This window comes from Alligator mississippiensis, chromosome 5, assembly GCF_030867095.1.
Source record: "Alligator mississippiensis isolate rAllMis1 chromosome 5, rAllMis1, whole genome shotgun sequence".
In the NCBI taxonomy this organism is placed as follows: Eukaryota; Metazoa; Chordata; order Crocodylia; family Alligatoridae; genus Alligator; species Alligator mississippiensis.
In genome coordinates, this window is record NC_081828.1 from 133,393,945 (window position 1) to 133,419,924 (window position 25,980).

Below are 25,980 nucleotides of genomic sequence, written 5' to 3' on the forward strand. Positions count from 1 at the left end.
TCACTGGTTTCTGTAGTCAGTTTCTCTTCCAAGGAAGGCGACCTGTAGCAAACAACAGCCTTATGGGGCCAGAGGATGAGGGGGGAAGAACACAGAGAACTCACCACTGCTGTGTCAGTTGAGTCTGTACTCTGCTTCTTTCAGACTTTTTGCTTTGAGAAGATTGGCTGTGATTTGGGGGAGGGAGGCTGCTCTTGATGTCTTGCCAAGAAATCTTTCCTAACAAAAATTTAATTGAAATAAGTATGTGCTCATTAACAAATCAGAAGTTTCTGCTGACAGCTCTGGTCTTCACTCTTAACAAAGGTATGCAGCAGCATGTGGGCATGTTTTAAGGAAACACCTCTTTTGACTAGTACAAGAACTGAAGCAGTCAGTACTACTAAAGCAAGATGAAAAATGTTGCAGTGTTTCCTTAAATGGTTCTTCAACTTCTCTCTTGCCTTTCTCTATTAAAGTATGTTTCTTTGTAACGCAAATTCCCTTTTGTAAGAATCAGTATCAATTCAATACCGTTTTCCTTTCCTCTGGTGAAGTTTCTGCCAAAAGGAATTTGGCAGTCTTTAGTATTGGGCCCTGTGAGTATTACTTCAATAAATTTGGGAGTACTGAAATTGGATACTCTATTTATTTTGTTTGAGGTCAAGAATAGTGCAAGCTTTCCATTCTGTGCTTGCCAATTGAATTTGTTACAGTATGTAAAACTCCATGTGGCAGAAGATTTTCTGTGTATCCATAGAATTAATTTTCATTGCTCTGGGACATAGCAGCTTCTTAGGCTGAGTGAGGCAGCAGAACCCAGATAGCTTTTATAGGGATGGCTCACAACTTGCTTAATTCACAGCAGGTTGCTGATTAAGAATGAGCTACTCAGCTGTTTGTTTTGGCTTTTCCTTGTCCAATCAGCTGATGCTCATCTTCAGTTTCTCACAGCTGATCAAGAAGCAAAAAGCTGAAGCATATCAAGCAGTTCTGCACAGCTGTTTGCCTGGTTAGTTTGCAAACCCTTCCCTTTGCAGGGAACGTAACCCTGGGAAGTATCTGGCTTCTACTGTAGTTGGGTTTTAAAATTGTCTACAGTCACCTGGCAACTTGTTCCATCGTATTTGTGTGCATGCAGATCTGTTTCAAACCAGAGTACCAGATGAAGATTATGACTGTATCTCACATTGCTACTACACTGAGCTGGGAAAGAATCCAGAAAAAAGTTGTTTGAGGGGAGGAGGAGATGTCATTCCCTACCTTCTCCCCAACAAAGATGTTAAATATAGATGTGTCAAGTACAGGTTGGAGAACTCGCTTGGATCACTTAAATTCAAAGAATTTGGCACCCCAGACCAGTGTTTTTCAACCCATGGGTCACAAAAATATATGGAGGGGTCATGAACAAATTTGAAAATTGGATCAACAGACTTTAAAAATGAATTCTCCTTTAAAGGAGAAAAATGTGAGAAAATGGTGACTTTTCTCTTGGAGGCTGGCATAGTTCCAGCCCCTGAGGGGCTGCTTGGGAGACTCGGGGTAGAGAGTTGGGAGTGGGGGGCACAGGGTCAGGACTGGTCATCGATTATTTATAAATGGGTCCTGGTTAAAAAAAGAAAAAAAAAAAAGGTTGAGAGCCACTACCCCAGACAACAGGGACTTTGCATCAGTGTTCTGGAGCTCAGAGCTGTTACCCTAGCCTATATGGTATTTAAAACCTCACAGTGTGGATCTTAACAGAGAACATGTTCTCAGTACACTTTGTAAACGGGTGAGAAAGCACACATTCGTTTCCCTCCTGCTTGGTAACCCTTAAACTCTTGATATGGTGTGTCCAACATGAAAGCGATCCTAGTAGGTCTTCATCTCAAGGTGTCAGCAGCAAGCTGAATGACTCCCTGAGGAGAAGCAGTCTGTACTCACAAGTGCTCATTTTGCAAATTGTTCTTGAGCTGATATTCTGTGTTGGGGTGCCATTTTAAAATCAATGTCAACGTAAAGTGCCAGGACCCTTGTCGATTTCTGCCAGTGTCCCTTATTTCCTAGGGAGATTTCCAGAATCAAAGGTGAATCTCTGATCATTCTTGTAGTTTTGTACTGGCTGACAGAATTATTACAAATATCCAACCAGCCTCTTATCTAGCTCTGTTCTCTCACCTGATCTCAGACCATGATGGACAGAAGTTTCTTTCAAACCCAAGATCACTGAACCTAACAGTGCAGCTGGTGGCTGGCTGGGCACCAAGGACAGAGATTATTCCCTTCAGGATCAAAGCAGAGAACTCCTGAAAAGAATTAATCTGAATATAAAAGGTCTTAATGTGAGCAGCACATCATGGTCTAGAATTCAGACCACGACTTGATGCTTCAGATTACTGTGGGTATACCTGGAACAGTGAATTCTTAATTAACTCTAAAGTCAATAATTATCCCGCTCGGAAAGGAGAATTTACTTTTTTTGCTCATATTAACATTGGGTTATTCTGAATACACTGCTGATGCAGGAATCTTTCCACTATGTGTCTTTTTAAAAATGTCCTTTATTTTATCTATTAGTGAGTAGTTTAAATGAGTACCCTGGCAGTTAGAGAAAAGCAGAACTACTGAGGAAAATGGGACTACTGAAGTAAGTGTTACCTCCCTTTCCTCTGTTGTCTGTCATTTCTGAGCAAGCTATACACATTTGAGCTACAGGACTCCAACAAAAGGGAAGTGAGGAGGTCAGAATGCTAAATACAGCTGAATGCATGTACACACATGTGAGAAGTATGGAAAATAAACAAGATGAGCTGGAAGCTGCAACCTGTGAAAAAGAACTATGATATAATTCACATCACTGAGACCTGGTAGGACAGCTTTTACGACTGAAATTTCAACATTTAGGGTTACAATTTGTTTTGGAAAGACAGAATTGTGGAAAAAATGTGGCAATGTTGTCTTGTGTGTCAAAAATGCACACTCTCGTTCATTGATCCAGGAGGAGGAAGATGGCAAACCAGAATGCATATGGGTAAAGATCAAGGTGAAACATGTGGCACCAGTATAATTAAAGGTGCACTGATACATTGGATTGGTACCGATATAAAGAAAATTGGCTGCAGTGCAGTACTCAGGCAGGGAGAAGCAGAGCCTGGAAGCATGGAGAGCTGCGTGCAGCTGGCAGGTCCGTTGAGGTGGAAGGGCAGGGGGAAGGGAGAGGGCGTGGGGGGGGGCAGATCAACGTTCTCTGCGGTGAGGGAGAGGGCAGGCACAGGTGCTGCCCAGTTGGGGCATGGTGCAGTGCAGGATGGAACTGCAGCTTGTCTGGGGGGGTGGCTTCTGCTGTTGCATGTACCACGGGAGGGCACAGGGTTGGGGGGCATGTACCCCCGGATCTGGGGAGGGTGGGCTGGAGCCGGGATTGCACCAGGCTCTTCTTGGCGGGGGCTGTGGAAGGGGATGCAGCCACCCCAAATTTTGCTGTAGCCCTGCTCCCAACGCTGATGCCCACCTGACACAGCTCTGGCTCAACGCCCCACTTCCACCTACGCGCCAGGAAGAGCCGGGGCTGCACTGGGCAGGTGTCAGCGCTGGGAGCGGGGCTGTGGCAAAATCTGGGGTGCCTGCAGTCCCCTCCATAGCCCCCACCCCGAGCCTAGCCCCCACTGAGAAAAGCCTGGCACAGCCCGGGCTCCAGCCTGCAGCTGCAGCCCACCCTCCCCTCTTCTCACAGATCCGGGGGCACACGCCCCTGCCCTGTGCCCTCCCAGAGTGCGTGCAGCAGTGGGAGCTGCCTCCCTTCCCCCCCTCCCCCCCTGAACAAGCTACACGGCTCCATTCTGCTCCCCACCCCACCCTGGCTGGGCAGCGCCTGCCCCTGCCTGTGGGGGGCATTGACCTGCCCTTGCCCCTTGCCTCCCCCCTCCCCTTCCACCACAACAGACTTACCAGCTGAACACAACTGTATTGGAAATTGGATTGGTATTAGCTGATATGCCTCCTTAAAAATCGGCTACTGGTATTGGCCCCAAAATCTCTATCTGTGCACTCCTAAATAAAATAGTAGGGGATTTATTACAGGCCAACTAATCAGGAAGAGAAGGTAGATGAGGCATTCTTCAAGCAGGTAATAAATCTATCCAAACGCTGTGGGATGGAACTGATGGGGGACTTCAGTTTTCCAGACATCTGCTGGAAGAACAGTGCAGCCAAACATAAAATGTCAAGCCAGTACCTAACTTGTGGAGAACAACTTTCTGCTCCAGAAAATGAAGGATACTACTAGGGGATCATGTATCTTGTATCTTTTCCTGATCAGCAGGGAATAATAGGTGGAGGATATGAAGGCAATGGGTAATTTAAGAGGAAGCTATCATGATATGATAGAATTCTAGATCCTGAGATGGAAAGCCTGGAGTCAGCAAAACTAGGATGCTAAATCCCAAGAGGACTGGGAGCTTCCAAGGGCACAGTATTGGAAGCACAACAAGAAACTGTCCCAATATGATGGGAGCACAAGAATGGCAAGAAACCAGTGTGGCTGTATAAGATGCTTCTAAAATACAAAAGGAAAGCATACAGGCACTGGGCAAATGGCAGGTCACCAAGGAAATAATCACAACCTGCAGGGATGACATTTGAAAGGCAAAGATACAGAGCAATCTGCACCTGCAAAGGAGGGTAAGGACAACAAGAAGAGGCTCTGTAGGTATGCTGGCCAGAAAAGAAGGACCAAGGAAGCGTTGGGTCTGTTGTTAAGCCAGGGAGAGCTTCTAACATAAAATACAAAGGAGGCAGAGCTATTCAATTGCTACTTCTCCTCAGTCTTCACAAAAAAATTAAGCTGCAGCCAGTCATCTAATAGGGATTATCTGGATAAGGAGCGGGGCAGGTTGCATGAGATGATAATAAGAGATGGACAGAGAACTTTTTGAGCATCTGAATGAATTCAAGTCAGCAGGACCAGATTAACTTTCTCCAGGGTCCTAAAGGAACTGACAAAGAAGATCTCAGAGCCTTTGGCAGTTACCTTTGTCGTGGAAACAGATTTCTCCTTAAGCCATCGTTTTTGGTTTGAGGCATAGATCTTTGCATCTGTGTCCCAAGCTAGGTCAACGTATCCCCTTCCAATTCACAAACATCTAACTTAGTTGGGGTTTAGTCAGTTTTAGAGCAGGGTTCAGCAACCTGTGGTTTGCCATCTGGATCTGGCCTGCAGAGCCATCTTCTCCGTCCCCCGGAGCTCTGGGCTTTCTGCAGTGTTCTGGTAGCTGGGGGGATGTGATTACTTGGGGAAATGGCATCAGCAGTGAAGGGGTGGCCATGACTGTTACTGTTTCTAGCAGCTGTAGCACGGGTTGAGTTGGAAGGGAACCCACGTTAGGAGTTAAAAGTGGCCCCCACTGCAAAATGTCCCTGTTTTAGAGGACAAATAATACATTATGGCGATAAGTTGGAAAAGAACGCTGCCAATGTTGCCAAAAAACAAACAAAAATCTCAAGCTTTCTCTGTTACGTACCACTAACTTCACCAAGATAACAGAATATAGTTTCTTCACAGTTAAACATCCCTCAAATGTTTTGTATATTTAAAAAATGAAACGAAAAAATGAAACGATTGTCTTCTTTTCTACTGGAAAAGAAAGATAGTTTTCAGAGTACCTTTATTGACAAAATAATGAAATTTTGACAGATATAGTAATTGGCTCTGGACTAGTTTAATGTTATCTTTAATTGTTCTACTATATATGGTACTCAAATCATGACTGTTTAGAGCTTTATATAACTAGGCTAACAGGGTTATGTTAAGCCTGTATGCCATTAAGATAAGTGCTAGACTATTTTAAATTAAGTTATTTAAGATACGGTATTTTATTCACAGAAGTTTAGGGCTGGAAAGGACCTCATGAGATCATTGGGTCCAGCCCCCCTGCTCTAGACAGGAAATACTTCTGGGGTCAAATAACCCTAGCCAAGGTATGCATCCAGTCTCCTTTTGAAGATCTCCAGGGTAGGTGCCTGCACCACCCCTGCTGGGAGTCTATTCCAGAGTCTGGTCACTGAACCATAAATAAGTTTTTCCTTTTATCAAGTGTGAAACCACCTTTTAAGAGTTCGACTGTTGCTCCTGGTTTTCCCCTGGGGCACTTCAGTGAATAGTTGTTCGCCTGCCCCGATGCTGTCCACTGATACATTTGTAAGCTGCCACCAAAGCCCCCTCAAAGTCTTCTCTTTTCTAAGCTGAACAGTCCCATATATCTGTCTGCCTTTCCTTGTATGGCTTGCTCTTCAGGCTTCTAAACATATGAGTGGCTCTGCTCTGGATTCACGCAAGCTTCTCCACATCCTTCTTGAAGTGTGGCGCCCAGAACTGCACGCAGTACTCCAGCTGAGGCCTCACAAATGCTGAGTAGAGCAGGAGAATAACTTCCTTAGTTTTGCTTGAGATGCATTGGTTGATGCATGCCAGTGTTTTGTTTGCGCTGCTAATTGTAACATCACACTGGTGGCTCACATTCATTTTATGGTCAGTTATGACCCCCAGGTGCCTTTCAGACGTGGTGCCCCCAAGCCTGTAAGTTTGTTGCGTATTTTTTCCCCAGATGGAGCACTTTACACTTCTCAGTGTTGAACAGCATCTGGTTCTGGTTTGCCCATCTAATATGTCTAGGTCTGCCTGGATCATCAGCCTACCCTGAGGTGTGGCCGCGCTTCCCCACAGCTTAGTGTCATCGGCCAACTTTGCCAGTGTGCTTTTCCGCCCCACGTCCAGATCATTGATGAAGTTGTTGAAAAGCGGTGGTCCAAGTACCAAACCCTGGGGGACCCCACTGGCTACCTTCCACTAGGCGAACACAGATCAGTCTATTAGTACTCTCTTGGTCTGACCTTGCAACCAGTTTCACACCCATCTGACTGTTGAATTGTTTGAGCCCATAGTTCCCTAGTTTTACCTTGAGCCTCGTGGGATACCAAGTCAGAGTCCAAGTAAATGACATCAACCTCATCTCCCTTATCTAGGTGATAAGTAATCTGGTCATAGAAAGAGATGGGGTTAGTTAGACATGACCTGCCTGCAACAAAACCATGCTGGATCATTCAGAGTTTTGCCTTCTACTAGCTTGCTTATTGTCTATGGACTCCTTGAGAGAGTTTTCATGGATTTTTTCCTGGGATTGAGGTCAGGCTGATTTGGCCTGTAGTTCCCTGGGTCTCTCTCCTCCCCTTCTTGAAGATGGGCACAACGTTGGCCCTCCTCCAGTCTTCTGGGACCTCTCTTGAATACCACAAGTTCTCAGAGGTTCACCAGCAGTCCTGCAATGACTTGGGCTAATTTCTTCAGCACTCTTGGATCGAGTTCATCCGTTCCTGCTGACTTACAGATATCCAGTCTCTCTAGCTGTTGTTTCACCAGCTCTACATTGACTGTTGGTAAGTGATCATTTCTACTGTGACTATTGTATGTCATATTTGCATTCGGCAGGCTATCACTCTTAGACTGGTGGAATACAGATGCAAAGCACTTGTTCAGGAGTTGTTTTCTCCTTGGTGTCAGTGATCAGATGTCCAGATGCATTGAGCAGGGATCCCACGCTTCCCCTGGTTTTCCTCCTGTTACCTACTTACCTGTAGAAGAACTTACTGGTCTTGATTTCGATTGCTAACCTGAATTTGGTCACCGACTTTGCATTTGTAATCTGTCCCCTACAGGTGTAGGCCAATCTTATGTAGTTCTCCTTGGGGCCTATTCCTAGCTTCCATCATTGGTAAGCCTTCCTTTCTTTTTTCAGAAAATGTGCAGCTTCTCTATTGAGCCAAGATGGCCTCCCGGCCCCTGTGCCACCTTGTTTGCGTATACGTATGGACGACTTATGTGCACCGAGGATCATCTCTTTGAAGAATGACCACTCTTCATCCATGCGCTTTCCCTGAGGTCCATGATCCCATAGGGCATTACTCACTAAAGTCCTTAGCTTATTGAATTCAGCTTTTTTAAAGTCAAGAATTTGTACCTTACTGACAGATTTCCTAGCTCTACAACAGACAGTGAAAGTGATAGTGTTATGGTCACTGTTGCCTAGGTTACCCTCTATCATCAGATCACTCACTAAGTTGTCCCCCTCGGCCAAAAGAAAATCTAGGAGGGCACTTCTTCTGGTCAGCCTGTATACTTCCTGAGATGGGTAGACCTCGGTGTTACAAGTCAGGAATCTATGTGACTGGTCAGATCTGGCCAAGTGCTCTTCCCAGGAGATGTCTGAGTAGTTGGTCACCCATGATGACCATATCCCATTCTCTTAAAGTCTCTTCCAGTTCTGTGGACAATTCCAGATCTATTAACTCATCTTGATTCAGAAGTCTGTAATACATTCCTACAGTAAGGTCCTTTTCATCACATTCCCCCCCCCCCCCCCTCCCATCTTGACCCAGAGGGTCTCAAGTCTCCCTTCCTTGGTACCAATTTTAGCTTCCAAGGAAGTGTATGGCTTCTTTTCCATATAGAGCTACACCTTCACCATTTTCCCTATGTGATTCCTCCTATGCAGGGTCTAGCCCTCTATAGCTGCAGTCCAATCATGGGTAGAGTCTCATAAGGTCTCTGTTATCCCTATGATATTGTAGTCGCGGCTGGAAAGCGGAAGGGCCATTTCCTCCTGTTTGTTCCTCGTGCTCCTGGCATTTGTGTACAGGCATTTGAGCCCTCTGCTGGAGGTCCTCGGTTTCCTGTTACCTTGAGGGAGCTCCATTCCCTCGGCTTGTGCTGTGGTGTCCTCCCTGGTATCTCTTTTTGTAACGGTTGGTTGGTTGTTGGCCCCTCCCCTCCCTGGCAATCTCAGTTTAAAGTCTTATCCAGGAAGTCTGCCATCCTAGCCAAGAAAAGAGCCTTCCCCTTTGGCATGATGTGGTTTGCATCCCTTCCCAGAAGACCTCTGTCTCTGAAGTATGTGCTGTGGTCAGGGAAGCTGAAACCTTCTTGGTAGCACCATTGCTGGAGCCTTTGGTACACCTCTTGGATGCATCCATCTTTCCTAGGCCCGCAACCAGGAAGATGGAGGAGAAAACTACCTGTGCCTCCAGCCCCATAAGCCTAGCCCCCAGAGCCCTGTAGTCACTCATGACCTAGCCAGGATTGCTCCAAGATGAGTCATTTGTGCCCATATGGATGAGGAGCATGGGGTAGTGATCAGAGGGCCAGATGAGTTTAGGAATCCTTTCTGCCATGTCCCAGATACAGGCCCCTGGGAAGCAGCAGACCTCATGGGCTAGGGTGACCTTGCTCCCATTCCCAGTTGCTGGCAGCCATGCCAGGCAGCCTCCGTAGCCCAGAGCCAGGGGCTCTGTCTGGGTGGAAGATGGAACCCCGTAGGTTCCTTCTGGGAGGAAGCCTCATTGATGCAATGGGAATAAGCACCATCTGGGTCCAAGGCAGGAAGCCATGGGGTACAATGGGTCCCCACCAGTGTCCCCACTACTCAGTTGGCAATCATTTCCAGCTTCTCAGAGCACACACCCCAAACACATATGAACTGGCCTAGGAATTGGCCTGCAAGCTGCCTGCAAAGTGGTTACCTTGTTTGCAGTCTCCCCAGGTTACCAGGGACTCCTTTTATGCCCTGCTGGGGCTCAGCTGGCTCTGCCCCCTCATTAGGGCTTTTGGCAGGTCCAGACAGCAATCACTCTCAGCTTCTCAGAGCACATGCCTCAAACGCATGCAGCCCACCAAAAAACACTCAGGAAACCAAAGGCACAGGCAGCTGGATCACTTACCTTTCCTCGGCAGGATTTGGTTCCTGGTTTCTCTCCTCTTTCCTCCTCTTGCCCCTAGCAGCTGCCTGCAAACTGCTTACCCTATTTGCAGTCCCTGTTTGCTGGCTGCCTGTGTGGATCTTTACTAAGTGGATTGAATTTTTAATGTATTTGAATAAATTTAACTTCAAAATGAGAAATTGCTTGTTTGCAGAAAAAAATTTTGATTGCCAGAAAAATAATTTGTCTTCCATCTTTCATCTTCATTATCGTAGCATAGTTGGAATTAGTTTTGATTTCAATTTTATTTTAACTGGAGGGAGCTGGAAAAACAACACCTAAGCTTCACATAACAGAAAATAACTTTTGTCCTTTATTTCTAGGTTACAAGTGATCTTTGCAAAATTTGATGAAGTGAGGAACTCTGGAAATATGATGATTAGTACCAGTGGTGAGTAAGCAAGAATATATATTGTTATTAAAAATGGAAGGTGACTAAATCTCATTTAAATTGTATTTAATTTTTATTTACTTGGTGGAATTACTGGCATTTCCAAAGTGAGGCTTGGATTGACTACTCTAGAAATGTTTTTGTGCTATAATATTAAGTTTTGATGTTGATATGTTGCTATAAACATTGTTTTCTTGTCTTTTGAAATTAGTATGCCTGATTGCTGCACTATTTTGACATATTTCCATACCCAAAATGTCTTGTAATGATGGCAGTTGTACTTTCTTTAAGCAATTTGCTTCACTGTACCAGCGCGCAAACTGTTGCAGTTCCATATCATATTTACTCAATTATAAGACAACTCCCCCAATAATTAGATTCTGTATATGGACAATTTATAAAATTGTTAACATTTTCCAGGTATAGCATCTAATTAGCAGAGCTTTGTCTTGAATTTGTCTCCCTCCCACTGCTACAGCAGGGAAAATCTGAAGGGTCAGGTAGCCCCTTTGCCCCCTCCCCCCCCCCCAACTTCTTTCCCCTGTATCACCTTCTCCTCCTCCCCTCCCCTCCCCTCCCCCCCCCATTACTGTCAGACCTTGCTTTCCCTGAACACATGGAAGTGAGGAGCAAATTTGAAAAAAACTGACCTTGAAATAAATATAGTTGTAGCAATTTGCATATAGTACACATATACTTTGTTCATCCAGAATTGATGCATGGTACCATTTCTTTAAACTGCTGCAAGTTTTAGCATAGGTACTCTGTAAACATACACGTAAGTAACACGTGGCCATCTACTTACATAATACAAACTATGCGTGATATTAGTCCAAAGTCAAAAGGCTCATTATTTACCATATAGTTCATTGGGATGGGCCCCAGCATTGTTGACAGCATTTTAAGCCATGTGAACCCATGGCTCAGCATTGCTCAGTATATGTCTGTACTCCAGACACCCCCACAAAGGATCTATTTGCTAATTACCCCCCACCCACTCATGACTGGAACAAGGTGTTCTTGTCATGAGTCCTGGGATCCTCCAAAAATTTACATGCAGTTGAGGCATAGGGCATCTCGGTCTGGCTTCACCTCATGGAGGCCAGGGCCAGACTAACAGTTTGCAACAGGCTGAGAGAGGGGGGTAACAGAGGGATTCTGGGTGAACTGTTTGGGGCCCTGTTTGGTGATGTTTGCCTAGCATTTAAGGCTGGTAGAGAAGCAGGATTCGTTGGAAATGGGGAAGAAAGACGCAGCTTAGCTGTGGGAGTGACAAGGAAGTAAAAATGGGGCATGAGCCAGTGTAGTGGCTCACCATGACTTGACAAAGAGTTAATGCTGAGAGGGATTGTGCTCTACCATACATTTTATTCAGATGAGTTACACTGACTTATCTTTGTGGCAGGTTCTAATCAGCATGTTTGCACAATATGACCTGTGTGTTTTATAGTCATGCTCAGTGCTGGCTATATTTTAATCAGCTTCATAGTTGGTTTCCATTGATGAGCACATGCTGCTTTTAACAGCAGTTCAAAGATAGCTACATTAAATATACTGCCTTTCTTTTATGTGAATGTAGGATGGCAGGCCTTCCCTCCCATGCTGATTGTGGGGGGACCTTGTCTTGGGATTCAAGTAAATATGGTAGTTGGTCTTCAAAATATCTTCTAAAACTTCAAAATTTTTTCTGCAGTCTTGAAGTTGCAACAAAGTAAGTTTAGATTGGATAGCAGGAAAATTTTTCTTCACTATTGGAATAGTGGGGCAGTGGAATAGACTGGCTAAAGAAGCTGTGGACTCCCCATCACTGGCAGTGTTCAAGAATAGGTTGTACAGATTGGTCAGGGATGGATCTAGGCAAGCTGTTCTCTCAATCTTTTTGCCTGGTGGGCCAGGTTGGTAGTGCCTAGTCTGTCCACTGGGCAGATCCAGCCAGTGTTCCTGATCCAGTCCCCAGGCAGGCACAGCATGGAAAATCTGGCCATTTGGAGGAGGGTGGGGGCCAGGCCTCCCCTACTGCAGCCCTGCAGGTTAAAGGAGCTTGACTTCCCCCTGTGAAGGGAAGGGGGATAACCCAGCCCTGTGGGGGAAAGAGGCATGGCCTGGCCCCAATCAGGCCCCATTTGGAGGGAAGGAAGCATGGCCCAGTCCTGATCCAGAAGTGTAGGGGGGATGTGGCCTGGCCCCACAGGGGAAAGGGTCGCAGCCCAGCCCAGTCCACCAAGTAGGACTTGGGGGTTTTGAATTGGTCAGGGAGGTCTATGGCCATATTATTGGTCACAATTCCCCCACTGCCAGATTTCCTGATCCATGGGAAACTCCATGGACTAGATGCAATGGCTCTGTGGCCAGAGGTTGAGCACCCTTGGTCTAGGCATAGCTATGCCTATATTCTCCTGTGGCTGTTTTCCATGCTTCTGGGCTTTCCTGATTTGTGCACCCCTCCCCCCACCCTTCTTCTATATGTCAGTGTGTTTTTAAACCTTCCTCAGAGGCATTGGTTACTAGCTACAGCCAAGGCTAAGGACTTTAACTGGGGTGTGCTGTTGCTTCCACTGGAATTTAAAACACAGAGACTCCTGGCTAAAGTGTTTTTGACCCTCTGCTCAGGGCCAGACATAACCAGATCTGGAGTCAGGAAGGAATTTTATTATATAGTCAGATTGGTACAGAGTGTGGGCGGGGGGGGGGGGGGGGGGGGCGGTTGCCTTGCTTTGTAGCAGGGGTGTGACCCATTTCCTAGGATCTCTTGAGCATATACTAACAAGCTTTGCAGTAGGATGTTAGCTGTGGTGGTCCCCCTGCTTTATCTGTGTCAGGTTATAGTGTTATGTCTTGTGTTATGTCAGGGTTGATTATGTAGTTTTGTTAAGAGATTAGATAATGGATTTGTATAGGTTGGTTTGGATAGGGATGATTCTGCCTTGGACTAGATGATCTTGTGAGGTTTCTTTTAGCCCTACCTCTCTGTAATTCTACTGTAATTAGGATATTGCAACATATTTTAGTATTGTATGTGAAATTCCTTTTTATAAATATTTTTTGGCTTTCTTTTGGAGTATGTCTCTTCCTAGTAATTAAACATGAATAAATATATTTACGTATTTTTCTCAAATGAAAATTCATTTAGTGGTTTTAAATAATTGTGACAACATTTTGAAAGTTACTGTTGTTAGAAACCTCCATCTTTAGAGTTTAAATTTCAAAACAAGATTCTAATTTTTTCACTACAGAAGAACATTTGCCATATGGGTTTCTTTTGTGGGGCGTGGTTTTTTGGGGTGTTTTTTTGGAACTTTAGGCATTGGTACGTTTCACTGAAACAGTCTGTTATATAGTGAATTCCATCTACAAATTCCCTGCTGTATCTTCAGTGTATAGTATTTTGTAATAGTGAAGGATCAGAAACCTTACTCTATTAATTAACAAATCACTTTTGTATGTTAAGTGAAAACCATTTGTAAAACTCAGCAATACAACTAATATATATTGTATCAATGATTTTTAATATGATTGTTTTATGCAGTTTTCATCATGTATTCATTTTTTGTCTTTGTTGTAATCAAATCCTGACATTTTATAGGGTTTTCCATCTTTTTCTTTGTAATTACGACGCATTCTTTTTTTCTACAGTTGATACTTAAACCCTTCTTCTCGCTCTCACTAACAGTTTTATCTAAAATTCCTTGCAGTTTCTTTTCTGAATCGGCTATTAAGACTGAGTCATCATCATAACACAAGTTGTTCAAATTCTGTCTGCCAGTGATCAGCCCTGATAAATCCTCAATCTGCCTCAGTATTTTCTCACAGTTCAAGTTGAAAAAGTCAGGTGACAAAACACAGCCTTTGCCTTATTCCTCTCAATTTGGATGAAATCAGTTTGTTTTCTGCTGCAGTTTGATCCCAATAGAGGTTTCTTAAAATTCTCAGGTTTTTACTCTCAGTATCCATTTCTTCCAGTATTTTCATTAACTCCTTATGCTTGACTCTATCAAAAGTTTTGGTATAATTAGTGTTCCGCATTTTCAGTTTTTTCCAATTTTCACCAATAAATTATCTGATTTTTATTTTTTTTAAATTGAAGTTATTTGGTTTTTACTAATTTACATGTTTTTCAGTTCACTCAATGTTACTGGGTGCAGTAAAATCCCTGTTATCCGGTACAAATGGGGAATGGCTAGAAGGTGCCAGTAAACTATAAGTGCCGGCTACCTGAGGCACAGGTTTCGGTGAGGGACAGGCTGGCAGCTGCCACATGGGGGCCAGGAGAGGGTGGCTGGAGCCACTGCCTGGGGGCACAGGGCTCCCAGCTCTGATCCCAGGTGGGTTGGGAGGGGCTGTGGGAATCCTTGGGGGGGGCTGTGGGAATCGCTCCTGGGGTGGGCGGGTCCCAGCTGCGCATCAGCAGCTCTGGCTGCAGCTCTGCCTTGGGTGCTGTGAGTCCCGCCAGGGGGATAGGCAGGAGAGTCTGGCCCTGCTCCTTGCAGCGGGTGCTGCACCCAGCTGCTCCTCATGGGCTCACAGGGCTGGAGCTGTTGCCCAGGGGTGCGGGGCTCCCGGCTCTGACCCTAGGTGAGGAGGGAGGAACTGGTGCTGGTACCAGGGTCTGGATCAGGCTTGAGTCCCGTTCCCCCCTCCCCCCCCCCATCTGGCCACGCGCCACTCCCCCCAGCCCCTGGGTTGTGCCATGCTGTGGTACAGGTAGGTGGTGTTGTCTGGTCCTGGGACTGCTGCAGCAGGGGCTGGGGTGAGCAGGGACAAGCTGTGTCTCACCCTGTTTCCCCCCCCCCCCCCCCCCGCTGTGGAAGGAACTGTAAGTGGATGTGGGGCAGGAGGGTGCAACTCTTGCTGCTATGCACACTTCGGGAGGACTGCAGGCTAGGGGGCTGCGCCAGGCTCTTCCTGGGTGGCGCGTGCCCCTGGATCTGCGCACTAGACGAGAGCAGGCTGCTGCTCGGTGCCACCAGCCTCACCCTACAGCAGCAGCCTGCTCTCATCCTACATGCAGATCCAGGGGCATGCACCCTTGGGAAGAACCTGGCACAGCCCCCCTAGCCCCAGCGTAGGATGCAAGTAGCAGCAAGAGCTGTCCCTCCCTGTCTCACCCCCATTGACAGTTCCCTCTGCTTTGCTCCTTGCTGCAGCTCCGGGAGCGGCCAACGGGCTGTGCCCCGCCCCTTCTGTAGTCCCAGACTTACTTTGTCCCTCTATCACTGCTGCGGGAATGTATTATTATTTTCCCCAATTTAAACTGATTTTTTTTTCTTTTTTTTTCTTTTTATCCTGATTTCAACCTAGATTTTATGTTTGGAAGATAAACCCTGAAAAATTCCCAGATTTTTTTTAATAAAACCTGAAAATGTTGAACACTAGGTATAATCAATAAAATACAAGAAAAGGTCTTTCGTCATTTCTGTTGCCTCCTTGAGGGTGCCTCATGTCTGACTGAACCCCTTCTGGGAGAACATCTGCAAGCCTGGGGGTAACACCATCACCACCCAGGGTCTGGACTGATTTTGGTCCTGTGCCCCTTGGGAAACACAGGTCTGGTAGTCCTTGAGGGGTATTTGACCTACTGCAAGAACTTGGGGTGCTTCTCTCAGTCTGAAGCACAAATAGTGGTCTCCCTTAGTCAGCTGAACCAAGGGGACCCCAAGGCATAATCTAGACCCTCTCCCAATAAGTCTCCCACGCTAGGTACAGAGGAGAACTTTATTGTTTACAAGTAGTAGGTTTGGAATAGGGTACAGGGTAGAGCAATATCAGAGGAAATACCTTAGAGCAAACTGACATGGTAGCCTTTGATCACACATCTGAGTTACTGCAAGATATATATCTAGTTAGATCTCAAATAGTGTACTCACAAGTATCATCCAGAGGCAGGCAGAGATTCCCTCTGGAGGCAAGCAGTTCATTGATCATGAGTTTAAAAAAAATATAGCGAATTCCTTTGAGAGTCCTCATTATGGCTGCTCCCCCTCCTCCTGGGTAGTCTTTAACTTATGTAGACCTTATGACCTCATTTACCTGATCCAATGAAGGCCAGCAGTTGTTGTTTGCCAGCCAACCAATTTGAAATGCATCGCTGGTTGCTGGGTAGACTGGCTGGGTCTCTAGCTCCCTCCCAGTCATGATGATATTGCTTAGAACAATAGGGAGTGTGTGTGAGGCCAGTCACTTAGGCAGAGGGAGCAGGTTTCCCGCTCCCTCAAGAATGTATCCAGCTCAGGTTACAACTTGGGGTTACCTGAAGCCAATGGGGCCAGGGGTGTTTGCCCTCTGCAGTGACCATAGTAACCAAATTGTCAGATTGGTCATCAGCCTGATAGCAGAGTTTGGGGAGAAACAGATTGCATTCTGCTACAAGCCCCTGGATAAGCTTTCAATTGTTGAACTGCATTTCTGAATCTTCTTTTGACGGTGATGTAATCAGTTTGGTTTATAATGTAATCTCCAGGACTTTTTCATGTATACCTTCTTCTCAGGTGGTGTTCCAACCATGTGTTCATAATGACTTGATCATTTGCAACACACCAATGAATCTGTCTCTCACCTCTTTCATTTTTCTCTCCAAGTCCACAAGGTCCAACAGTATTATCTAGTTGTTCACAGCCAACTTTTGCATTTAGATCTCCCATCGCTATGACCGCTTCTTGAGGTTTCCATTTCTTTTTTAATTTATCAAGGTCTTCATTGTAATTATCAGTGTCATCTTCCCCTCTTTTAGCTGTTGGTACATTGACTTGTATTATTGCAATGTTGAAAGGTTTAGCCTTTATTTTCACAAGCATCACTGTACTGGATATTGCCCAAAAACCATGCAATCGTTTTAAGGTTTCTTCATCTAAAATCCACCCAACTCCTCTTTCATTCATTTGACCTCCTGAATAGATGATCTTCATGTCTTCTGAAACAATAATTCCAGGCTCTTTCCAGCATGCTTCACACAGACCTAGAATATTGATCTTTAATCTCTTCATTTCATGCTTGACACTAACCACTGTCCCAGTTTTCATAGATTCATAGATTGTTAGGGGCTGGAAGGGACCTTGCAGATCATGTGGTCCAGCCTGCCCTTTCTAGGCAGGAGGACAACTGGGGTTAGGCCCCAGTGAGGTGACTGTCTTGTCTCTTCTTGAAAACCTCCAGGGTAGGTGACTGCACCACCTCTGGAGGGAGGTTATTCCACAGTCTGGACACCCTGACTGTGAAGGAGTTTTTCCTGGAATTAATCCTGAAGTGGCCTTCCAGGAGTTTGTATCCATTGGTCCTGGTCTTCCCTGGGGGCTCTAGTGCAGTGCTTCTCAAACTATCTGATGTGGTGGATCGGCAATTTTTTTTCGAGCGGGCCAGGGACTGGTGCTTGGTTCAGCCGGTGGCAGCAACTGCGTGTAACAGCGCTATACAAATGTGCGACCGGCTGTTTCTTTCTCTTTCCTCACCTCGCACGACGTGACGTCACCTGGAGTGTTGGAACGTACGGACTGTGGCGCTATAACATATCAATGTTATGCTTCTGAAAATATATTTCTTTGTTTCCTGGCAACTTGCTGTGGACTGGCAACCGGAGGCTCGCAGACCGGCACCAGTCCGCGGACCACCATTTTGAGAAGCACTGCCCTCGTGAACAGTTATTCTCTGAGCTCCTGGTGCATTCCTCTGATATAGCAGTAAACTGCTATCAAGCGCCCTTTCAACCTTCTCTTCTTTAGGCTAAAGAGGCCCAGGTTCCTCAGCCTATCCTCATATGGCTTGCCTTGCAAGTCCCTGATCATACGGGTGGTTCTTTTCTGGACCCTCTCAAGCTTTTCCATGTCCTTATTGAAATGTGGCGCCCAGAACTGGATTCAGTACTCCAACTGCGGTCTCACCAGTGCTGAGTACAGCGAGAGTATCACTTCCTTAGTTTTACACAAGATGCATTGGTTGATGCATGCCAGCATGTTGTTTGCTGTGCTGACCACTACCTCGCACTGACGGCTCATATTCATATGATGGTCAATCACTGCCCCAAGGTCCCTTTTGGCTGTGGTGCAAGTCAAGCTGTCACCACCAAGCCTATATGTATGTTGAGGGGTTTTTGCCCCCAGATGGAGAACCTTACACTTGGAAGTGTTAAACTTACCTGGTTCCGGTCTGCCCAACTCTCAAGCCTGTCCAGGTCTGCCTGTATATGCAACCTATCATCTGGTGTGACCACACTGCTCCATAACCTGGTGTAGTCCGCAAACTTAGCCAGCAAGCTTTTCACTCCTCCATCCAAATCATTGATAAAGATGTTGAAAAGCACTGGTCCAAGCACAGATGTAGAGTTCTCACATTCCATGTTGTCACATTGACTGCTCTCCTGAGTGTGGACAGTCGCGTGCTGACAGTCAGGAGTCACCTGTTGCACATGATTATCCATACCAGGTGAGGCATCCTCACTTTTTCTGTCAGGGACCCCCTTCACATTGTTGTGTTTTTTGTTTGTTTTCGGGGTTTTTTTTCTTAATTCTTGAAAGACCATGGATTATGCTTGACAAAATACTGCAGTAGGTTGCCACTTCTTGTTGCCGGTTGCAGTGTTCAGCTAACTTGAGCAGGTCTCCTCTATTATTGTCCCAGTTGCAACAGGCATCTGCCAGATAAGATGGTCCACTGTTTTGCACCCCCATTGGCTTTAACTGTAACCCTGGTAAGGGAGGCTGATGGGTGCAATGCCTTGCCTAAGGGTGACCCAGAGAGTGCAGTAGCTCAAGAGTATCTGTCTCACTACTACCCTAACAGTTAAAACTGTCCTGCTTCTGGATGCAGCTTAACACAGGCCCAGCCCTGCTTTTTTTTTTTTCTCCAGTAAGTGGGTGTGGAGGGTGGGGGACAAGGCCAGGGGGACTGGGGTTGGCTTGGGGGCAGCAGAGCTAGGGCGGGGGGGTGGGCAGCGTGGCCAGGCCATGGCGAGGGGGGTTGGGCTGGGCCAAAGGGAGTAGACCAGGCTGGAATGCAGGGTGGGAAGGGGCACAGCAGGGTGGCGGCTGCCTGTCCTCATACCCGCATAGGGCCAGGCAGGGGCTGGGGTGGAAGGTCAGCAAGTGCAAGGTAATGTACCTGGGGAAGAATAACTTCAACTATACATACAAAATGCTCTAGATTGTTCTCTAAAAATGACAGCTGAGCACAGTGCTTACCAAAAAAGCTAATAAAATGTTGGGTATTGTTTAAGAAGGTAATTGAAAACAAAACTAAGAATATCATGCCATTTTACAAAAGCATGGTTCACCTGCATCTTAAATATTGAGTGTCGATTTAATTCCCACATACGAAAAAGGATGTAATAGAACTAGAAGAGGAACAGATAAGAACAGTTAAAAAGATCAGGGCCCTGGAGTTGCCATACCAGGCTAGGAGTCTTCAGTTTGGATATGGGCGTGAGGGGAGATATGATAGAGGTCTATTAAATCCTGAAGGGCGTGGAGCAAGTGAACAGGGACCTGTTGCTCGCCAAGTCTGAGTGCTAGAACTAGGAGGTGTCCACTTTAATTAGTAGGTGACAAGTTTAAAACTAACGAGAGTACTTTTTTACACTTCATGTAGTTAACCTGTGGAATTCATTGCCACAGAAGGTGCTGGAGGCAGATAGCATAGCCAGGTTCAAAAAGGGACTGGATAAATTCATGGGTAATCTACCTTTTAATGGCTGTTGAGCAGAATGGTTGTAGATGTTTCCTTTGACTTCTGTCTCTAAACCAATAATGGTGGATGCCAGGGAGGGTAGTGAATAAGGAGATAGAGCACTCTAGAGACATTTGGTTCAATGATCTCCCTTTATAGCATCTATTACTGACACTGTTGGAGACAGAATACCAGATGAACTATTGGTCTGACCCAGTATGGCACTTCTTTGGTTCTTATGTTCTTACCCATGTTGGTAAATCATTTTGAGATTCTCTGAATGGTCAATGCTGTATGAGTGTGAATTAATATTCCCTTTCTCTTCTGGTGATGTGGAATCAAAATCTCCCCAATACAGTTTAGTTTATTTTAGGTCAGACCAAGCTTTTCTGCACTGCACTGGGCATGGAAATAGTGAGATGGCAAGAAGGCTGCCTTATATGCAACAGTGTGACCCTCTGTAGCCTGAAGATAAAGCTTAGAGAAAACTTTTTTCTTTCCTTCAACACCCCTTTGTACTCTGTAGAGGGCATGGATTGGGCTTTAGCAATTGTATGCTAGAGCATAGTGATGAAATAGGACAGTTCTAAAGCAAAGCTAAGCAAATGTTCACCCACCACACGCAGAATTTTTTAGTAGAATTCTCGTTGTTCATCTTGAACTGTTTATGAAAAGTTTTCCTTGGAAAAACAATACATGTCTATTAACCATAGCAGTATTCAGCAGTGGTCAAAGTAATTATCAAGCAAAACCAGGTGATTTTTCTTTTTCTTGATTACAATAGAGTTGGTTTTTCCAAACTAGTTCTGCTAAAAAATGTTACTCCATTAGCATTCTACTCTTTAATCCTGTCTTTCATATTCTCAAGATCGGAATCCAAACTGTGCTCATGTATACCCATATACATCTAAACCAGGGCTACAGATAGAATTATAATTCATAGTTAATTTCAGTTAGTATGATATACATTAAGATTAATATAAAATATAAATATTATGGATTAGAAGATGAGTCTGAGTAAGAGAACAGATGGTTCTGAGGGCTAGCTGTTTGCAAAACTGAATGATTCAGAAAAATTAAACTTTTTTAATTTATAAAAATTTCAGTCATTCCTTACAGAGCAAGGGCATTTACTCAGAATTGTGTGGTTACCAGTAGGTATCGTGCTTTAAGGATAGTTGTTTGTAAGAAGTAGTGGTGCACCAATACATCAGTCTGATATTGGATCGGTACCAATATACAGAAAACTGGCCATATCAGATATTGGCCCAATGGAGCCAATAATTTGGCTGATAAATGCCTGTGCTGCATGCAGCTGCAGCTCGTCACTTAGGCAGCAAGAAGCAGAGCCAGGGGCATGGAGAGCTGCCTCCAGCTGATAAGTCTGGTGTGGTGGAAGGGGAAGGAGGAGGGAGGGGCTCAGATCAATGCCTTCTGTGGAGAGGGAGGGGGCAGGCGTTGCTCGGGCGGGGTGGGGGGCGCAGACCTGCGGCTTGTGGTGGGGAGGTGGCTCCTGCCGCTGCTTGCACCCCAAAAGGGCACAGGGAGGGCATGTGTCCCTTAAATCTGCTGGGGCAGGGCGGGCTGCAGCCAGGGTTGCTCAGGGCTCCTCTCGGCGGGGGCTGGGCTCGGAGCAGGTGCTGGCAGCACTGGGAGGATACTGCATCCACCCCAAATTTCGCCGCTGCTCTGCTCCCAGCACCGCCACCACCAGCTGTCGAGTGCAGCCTGAGCTCAATGCCCTGCCTCCACCCACATGCTGGGAAGAGCCGGGGCTGCAGCTGGTGGTGCTGGTAGTGGAGCAGCGGCAAAATTTAGGGTGGATGCAGCATCCTCCCAGTGCCCGCTTCAAGCCCAGCCCCCACCCTGTGCAGATCTGGGGGACATTTGCCACCCACCCTGTCCTCTTCCAGGGTGCAAGCAACAGCGGGAGCCGCCGTCCCCTCCCACAACCCGTGGCTCTGGCACCCACCCCCCTGCCCTGCCTGGGCAGTGCCTGCCCCTGACCCCTCCCTCACTGTGGGGGACGTTGATCTGCCCCCCCCTCCACACCCCTTCCCTCCCCTTTCCCCTTCCACCACACCGGACTTACCAGCTGGAGGCAGCTGTATCAGAAATTGGATCGGTATCAGCCGATATGCCTCCGTAAATATCAGTTATTGGTATTGGCCCCAAAAATCTCTATCAGTGCACCCCTAGTAAGAAGCAGTGTAGAAGAAAGCACTTTTTTTTGTTTATAGAAGATAAAGGCTGATGTTGATGTAGTCAAGATGTGGGAAGGTGATAAATAGGGAGAGGTAGAGTTATAAAGGGCCATGAAGATAAAATTAAGCTTGAACTTCCAGGTAGAGCAGGGGAAGTAGTGGATACCTTAGCAATGCAACTTCTGAGGCTTTGTCATTTCCTGGTTTGGGGAGTTTCCTAGGTTCCAGAAACAAAATGAAGAGAAAGTTTGAGTGTTCTGGATGGTCCAAAGGGGAGCTGGATAGGGGCAGTTCTCACTCCTGTTCATTGTCTTCCCCAAAAACTACACTGCAGCTTCTTAGGTCTCCTGCAGCAGTACCAGGTTTGGACTGTAAGTTAGTCTTGGATACAGCTGAAGTAGCACTTGATATGAGACAACTGGTGGCAACAAGTGAGATACTATGTACAGAATTACGAACCTTTCTTTTTCACTGATTTGGCCAGCACAGCCTTACCTTATCTGAACTTCTGTTATTTCTTTCTGTATGGTCTCAGGAATCTGTAGGTCTGCTAGTTCTCCTTAATAACAAACTTTCCCCATTTTTATGAGATTGTACAAGAGAAAGTTGAGGATTAGATCCTTGAGGAACGTGACAAACTGCGGCTGACTAAGGTTACAGATGAGGAGAATGTTCTCAGGTCTGATGGATGCAACACTCATGGGAACCAACTACTAAAAAGTCATCTTCTATTGAAAAACCAACACTGGAGCTAAGCTTAGTAATTTACATGGCATTGGATCACTGGTGCATGAACAGGGCAGAGAAGAATGTTCAAGAACTGACACCTTCAAAACCTGTGCTTTGAAAAAATCCCCATGCTGTAAATTTGGAAGTTAGATGTAATTGATAAGCATTGCTGCTTCATGCCTTCGCACTGAAGCAGCATTGTTGAAAGTGTTGTGAAAGAGTATATCCACAGGATTAAAAATTGTACATGGAGTTGATCCATGTAAAAATCCAAAAGGCTTTTTAATCTCACCTCAAAACTCAGTGATGCCTGTAAATCATTCCTCAGTGACTGGACACTTGGAATGCTAGTGAGATTAACCAGACTTCAGTCACTTCATATTATCCTGTCTTCCCCCTATCACTTGTTATTATTGTTGTAATATCCAGGGAGTCTTTTCCCAGCTGCACTGCTGCCAGTGAGTAAGGGCCAAATAGAAACCAAAATGGCCTTTATTAATTGTCATGTGTCTGCTAATTCCAGCTAACCAAGGGGATAAATGCGAGGGTATGCAAATCCAAATCTCTCCTGAAAACATAAATTATTATTTGACCTGTGAAATCACATGATAACAGAAACAGACACACAGCTAGAAGTCATTCCTTTCTCTTGCATATTACTTAATTACCATTTTACTCTATTTTTGTCAATGTGAAAGTTGTCCAAGAAGCTACACCCTGGTTGCTCAGATATTGAATGGAAGTTGTATATAGTGTCTTTGATTCTTAACCATTTTAATGTTTTGACACATCCCAGTTATCCTAGGATGCTCACTATATTCTTGTTACATTTTAGGACGGGTCTGATCATCATTTAGAGTAGATGAGGAAGCATCTGCTGAAACTGAAAGGAGCAGTTGTAGGAGTGAGGTGTCAAGTCTGAAAAGCTCAGGAAAGGAAGGAGGGTGGAAGTGCATGGTTAGCCTAGTAAGGTTGCCAAGGCAGGTGTAATAATCTCTTTTGCTTGCTCAAGAGGCTTGACTCCACTTTTCTCTAACATTGAGCAGGTGATACACCATACATCATTTATTTAGTAACTTATCTCCAACTGAGCTTTGATATACAGGTAATTTTTTTGCTTTCTGCTTATGAGTTTCAGTAGTACTACAGACACTCAGCAGCCTCTTCCCTGCCTGCTGGCATTGTGGCTTTTGGTGGTTGTTAGAAGTGGACATCTTTTCTTCAGATTGTATAAAATGGTTAAATTAGCTCCTATGCAGCTTTGGAAATCATGACTTGTTTCATATTTGGAATAATGCTATATGGTTTTTGTTTTGTTTTGCTTTGGTTTTGTTATAGTGGGAATCCATGCTGCTTCTGCTATCTCTTAACTGTATGCCAGATTTTGGGCTCTTTTTTCCTGTGGAAATTAATGTATTCCTGTAAACTGAAGAAGGTACTTTAAAGCACCTCCCCATTATTCAGCAAACAAGTATCCATTTCTATGGAAACAGGAACAGCAGCCAGCCTCGGAGCTGTTAGAGCACTTGTTTTGCTGGCTGGAATTTGAAAATATGATTTCTTTTACAGCATTTAACAGACTTGCAAAATTTGTTCTGCTTTAAGTTTAGAGAAGGAAGGATTAAAATAAAAATAATTTAAACAAAAATCTCTCTTCTTGCTCAGTTGTTGTAATGGTTTGATGGGAATGTAATTTAATATGTTGATGCACAATCTGTGTAGTTTTCCCAGTTCATAGCATGTCTCTGCTTAATGTCTATTTTAGAATATTTAAATATGTCATAGGATGAAGTGGTGTGCAAAGTTGGCTTTTTTTGTTTGTTTTTAGTGTCATTTCTGCGACCGCTGTATTACAAATGGAAAAACTATGCATAGGCAATATAAGCTATTTTAAAAGTAGCAATAAAAACTTTATGGTATCTCATATAAGATGGTACCTGTTTTGCCTTTTATTTTGCTTATTTTCCTTTAAGTTTGTTTCTATGCTGTTTTCTCTGTTTGAAGTATAGTTACTATGGAAACAGCATTGACATTGATATTGCCAGAGCTCCCAAATGTGAAACAGAATACATTTGTATAGAAATATTTGGAAAATATGGAAGTTTGGTGGCTTTTGTGACCATATACATGATATAACTAGACTGCATAAGTTTTCTGCATGCCAGTCGAGGCTGGCAAGATTTTATTTTTCCAGATGTGTTGAGTACCTTCATATCTTATGACCTCAGTTTGCATTGTAATGTTAGTGAAGTTCTGCAAAACACTGCCTTTACATTCTTTGTTGAGATTCTGTAGTTGAGTGCATGTTGTAGTTAAGCATTTTTTCCTCATTTTATGTTTGTCAGCCACACAGTAGGGAACCATAGTTCTGGAGAAGGTAACTTAAAAAAAATTTAAAATATTTAATGCGTCTGCTACAGTATTTTATTCTTTATTCCTTTATATGCCATATACGATTGTAAGAATATATACAGGTGTGAATCATGGTTCATTTTTATAATAAATTTGTAAAGATGATGTCACGTAACACGTGCACCAAGAGTTAGCAATCTGTTGCTTATCTGGCTGAAAAGCAGGGGAAAGTTTTTGCTAGTTTCATGAAGGTTTGATATCTCAGTCACATCACTGAGTATATATCTCATAAAGCTGTCATAAGAACATTTATTGTAGAAAAGGCATCTTAATATTAAATAATTATGATACTTGTTTCATTTTTCAAAGTACAGATTTTATCTAAAAGTCTGCTGTTTCTTTTTATGTTGGAGTAGCATCAAGTGGCATTTGCTAAAAGACAAATGGCTAAATCCTTTTGTATAAAGGTAGATTTTGTATGCTTTTTTTAATCTTTCCTGTGTATTAGGAAGCTCTTGCGTGCTTCTTGATGGAACTGGAAAATAAAATTGTTGTGCTTCTCTTGTACAAAAGATACACTGCAGCCTTTTTGCAGCTGCATGGTTGGTTGAGGTTGTGTCACCGTCTCCACCAGCGGCATTCCTCGTTAAATATGACCCAGCATTGTATACACAGAGAAGCCTTTGATAGTCTGCCTTTGACGTGATTTGTTTACAACAACCAGAAATGTTTCTACCCAATAAGAGGTTAATTGAGAAGATTTGGAATATTACTATTTGTGCTGTTCTTGTAGTTTTGTTTATAAATATTATGGGATAATTATAAAGGGATGAGAGTCCCTTTTAAAAGATGCAAATCAGATAATCCATCAGTTCATGTGATTGT

At 44.6% G+C, this 25,980-nt stretch overlaps 1 protein-coding gene across 18 annotated transcripts in view; it reads left to right on the forward strand.

Annotated features, from left to right (window-relative positions):
• CLASP2 (cytoplasmic linker associated protein 2) overlaps nt 1–25,980 on the forward strand; it is a 218,126-nt gene that overhangs the window by 39,072 nt on the left and 153,074 nt on the right. For all 18 annotated transcript variants that reach the window (XM_059728738.1, XM_059728722.1, XM_059728727.1 and 15 more), the window contains one exon: nt 10,092–10,159. In XM_059728738.1, coding sequence (XP_059584721.1) covers nt 10,092–10,159 — 68 coding nt within the window. The remainder of the gene's footprint in view (nt 1–10,091; nt 10,160–25,980) is intronic.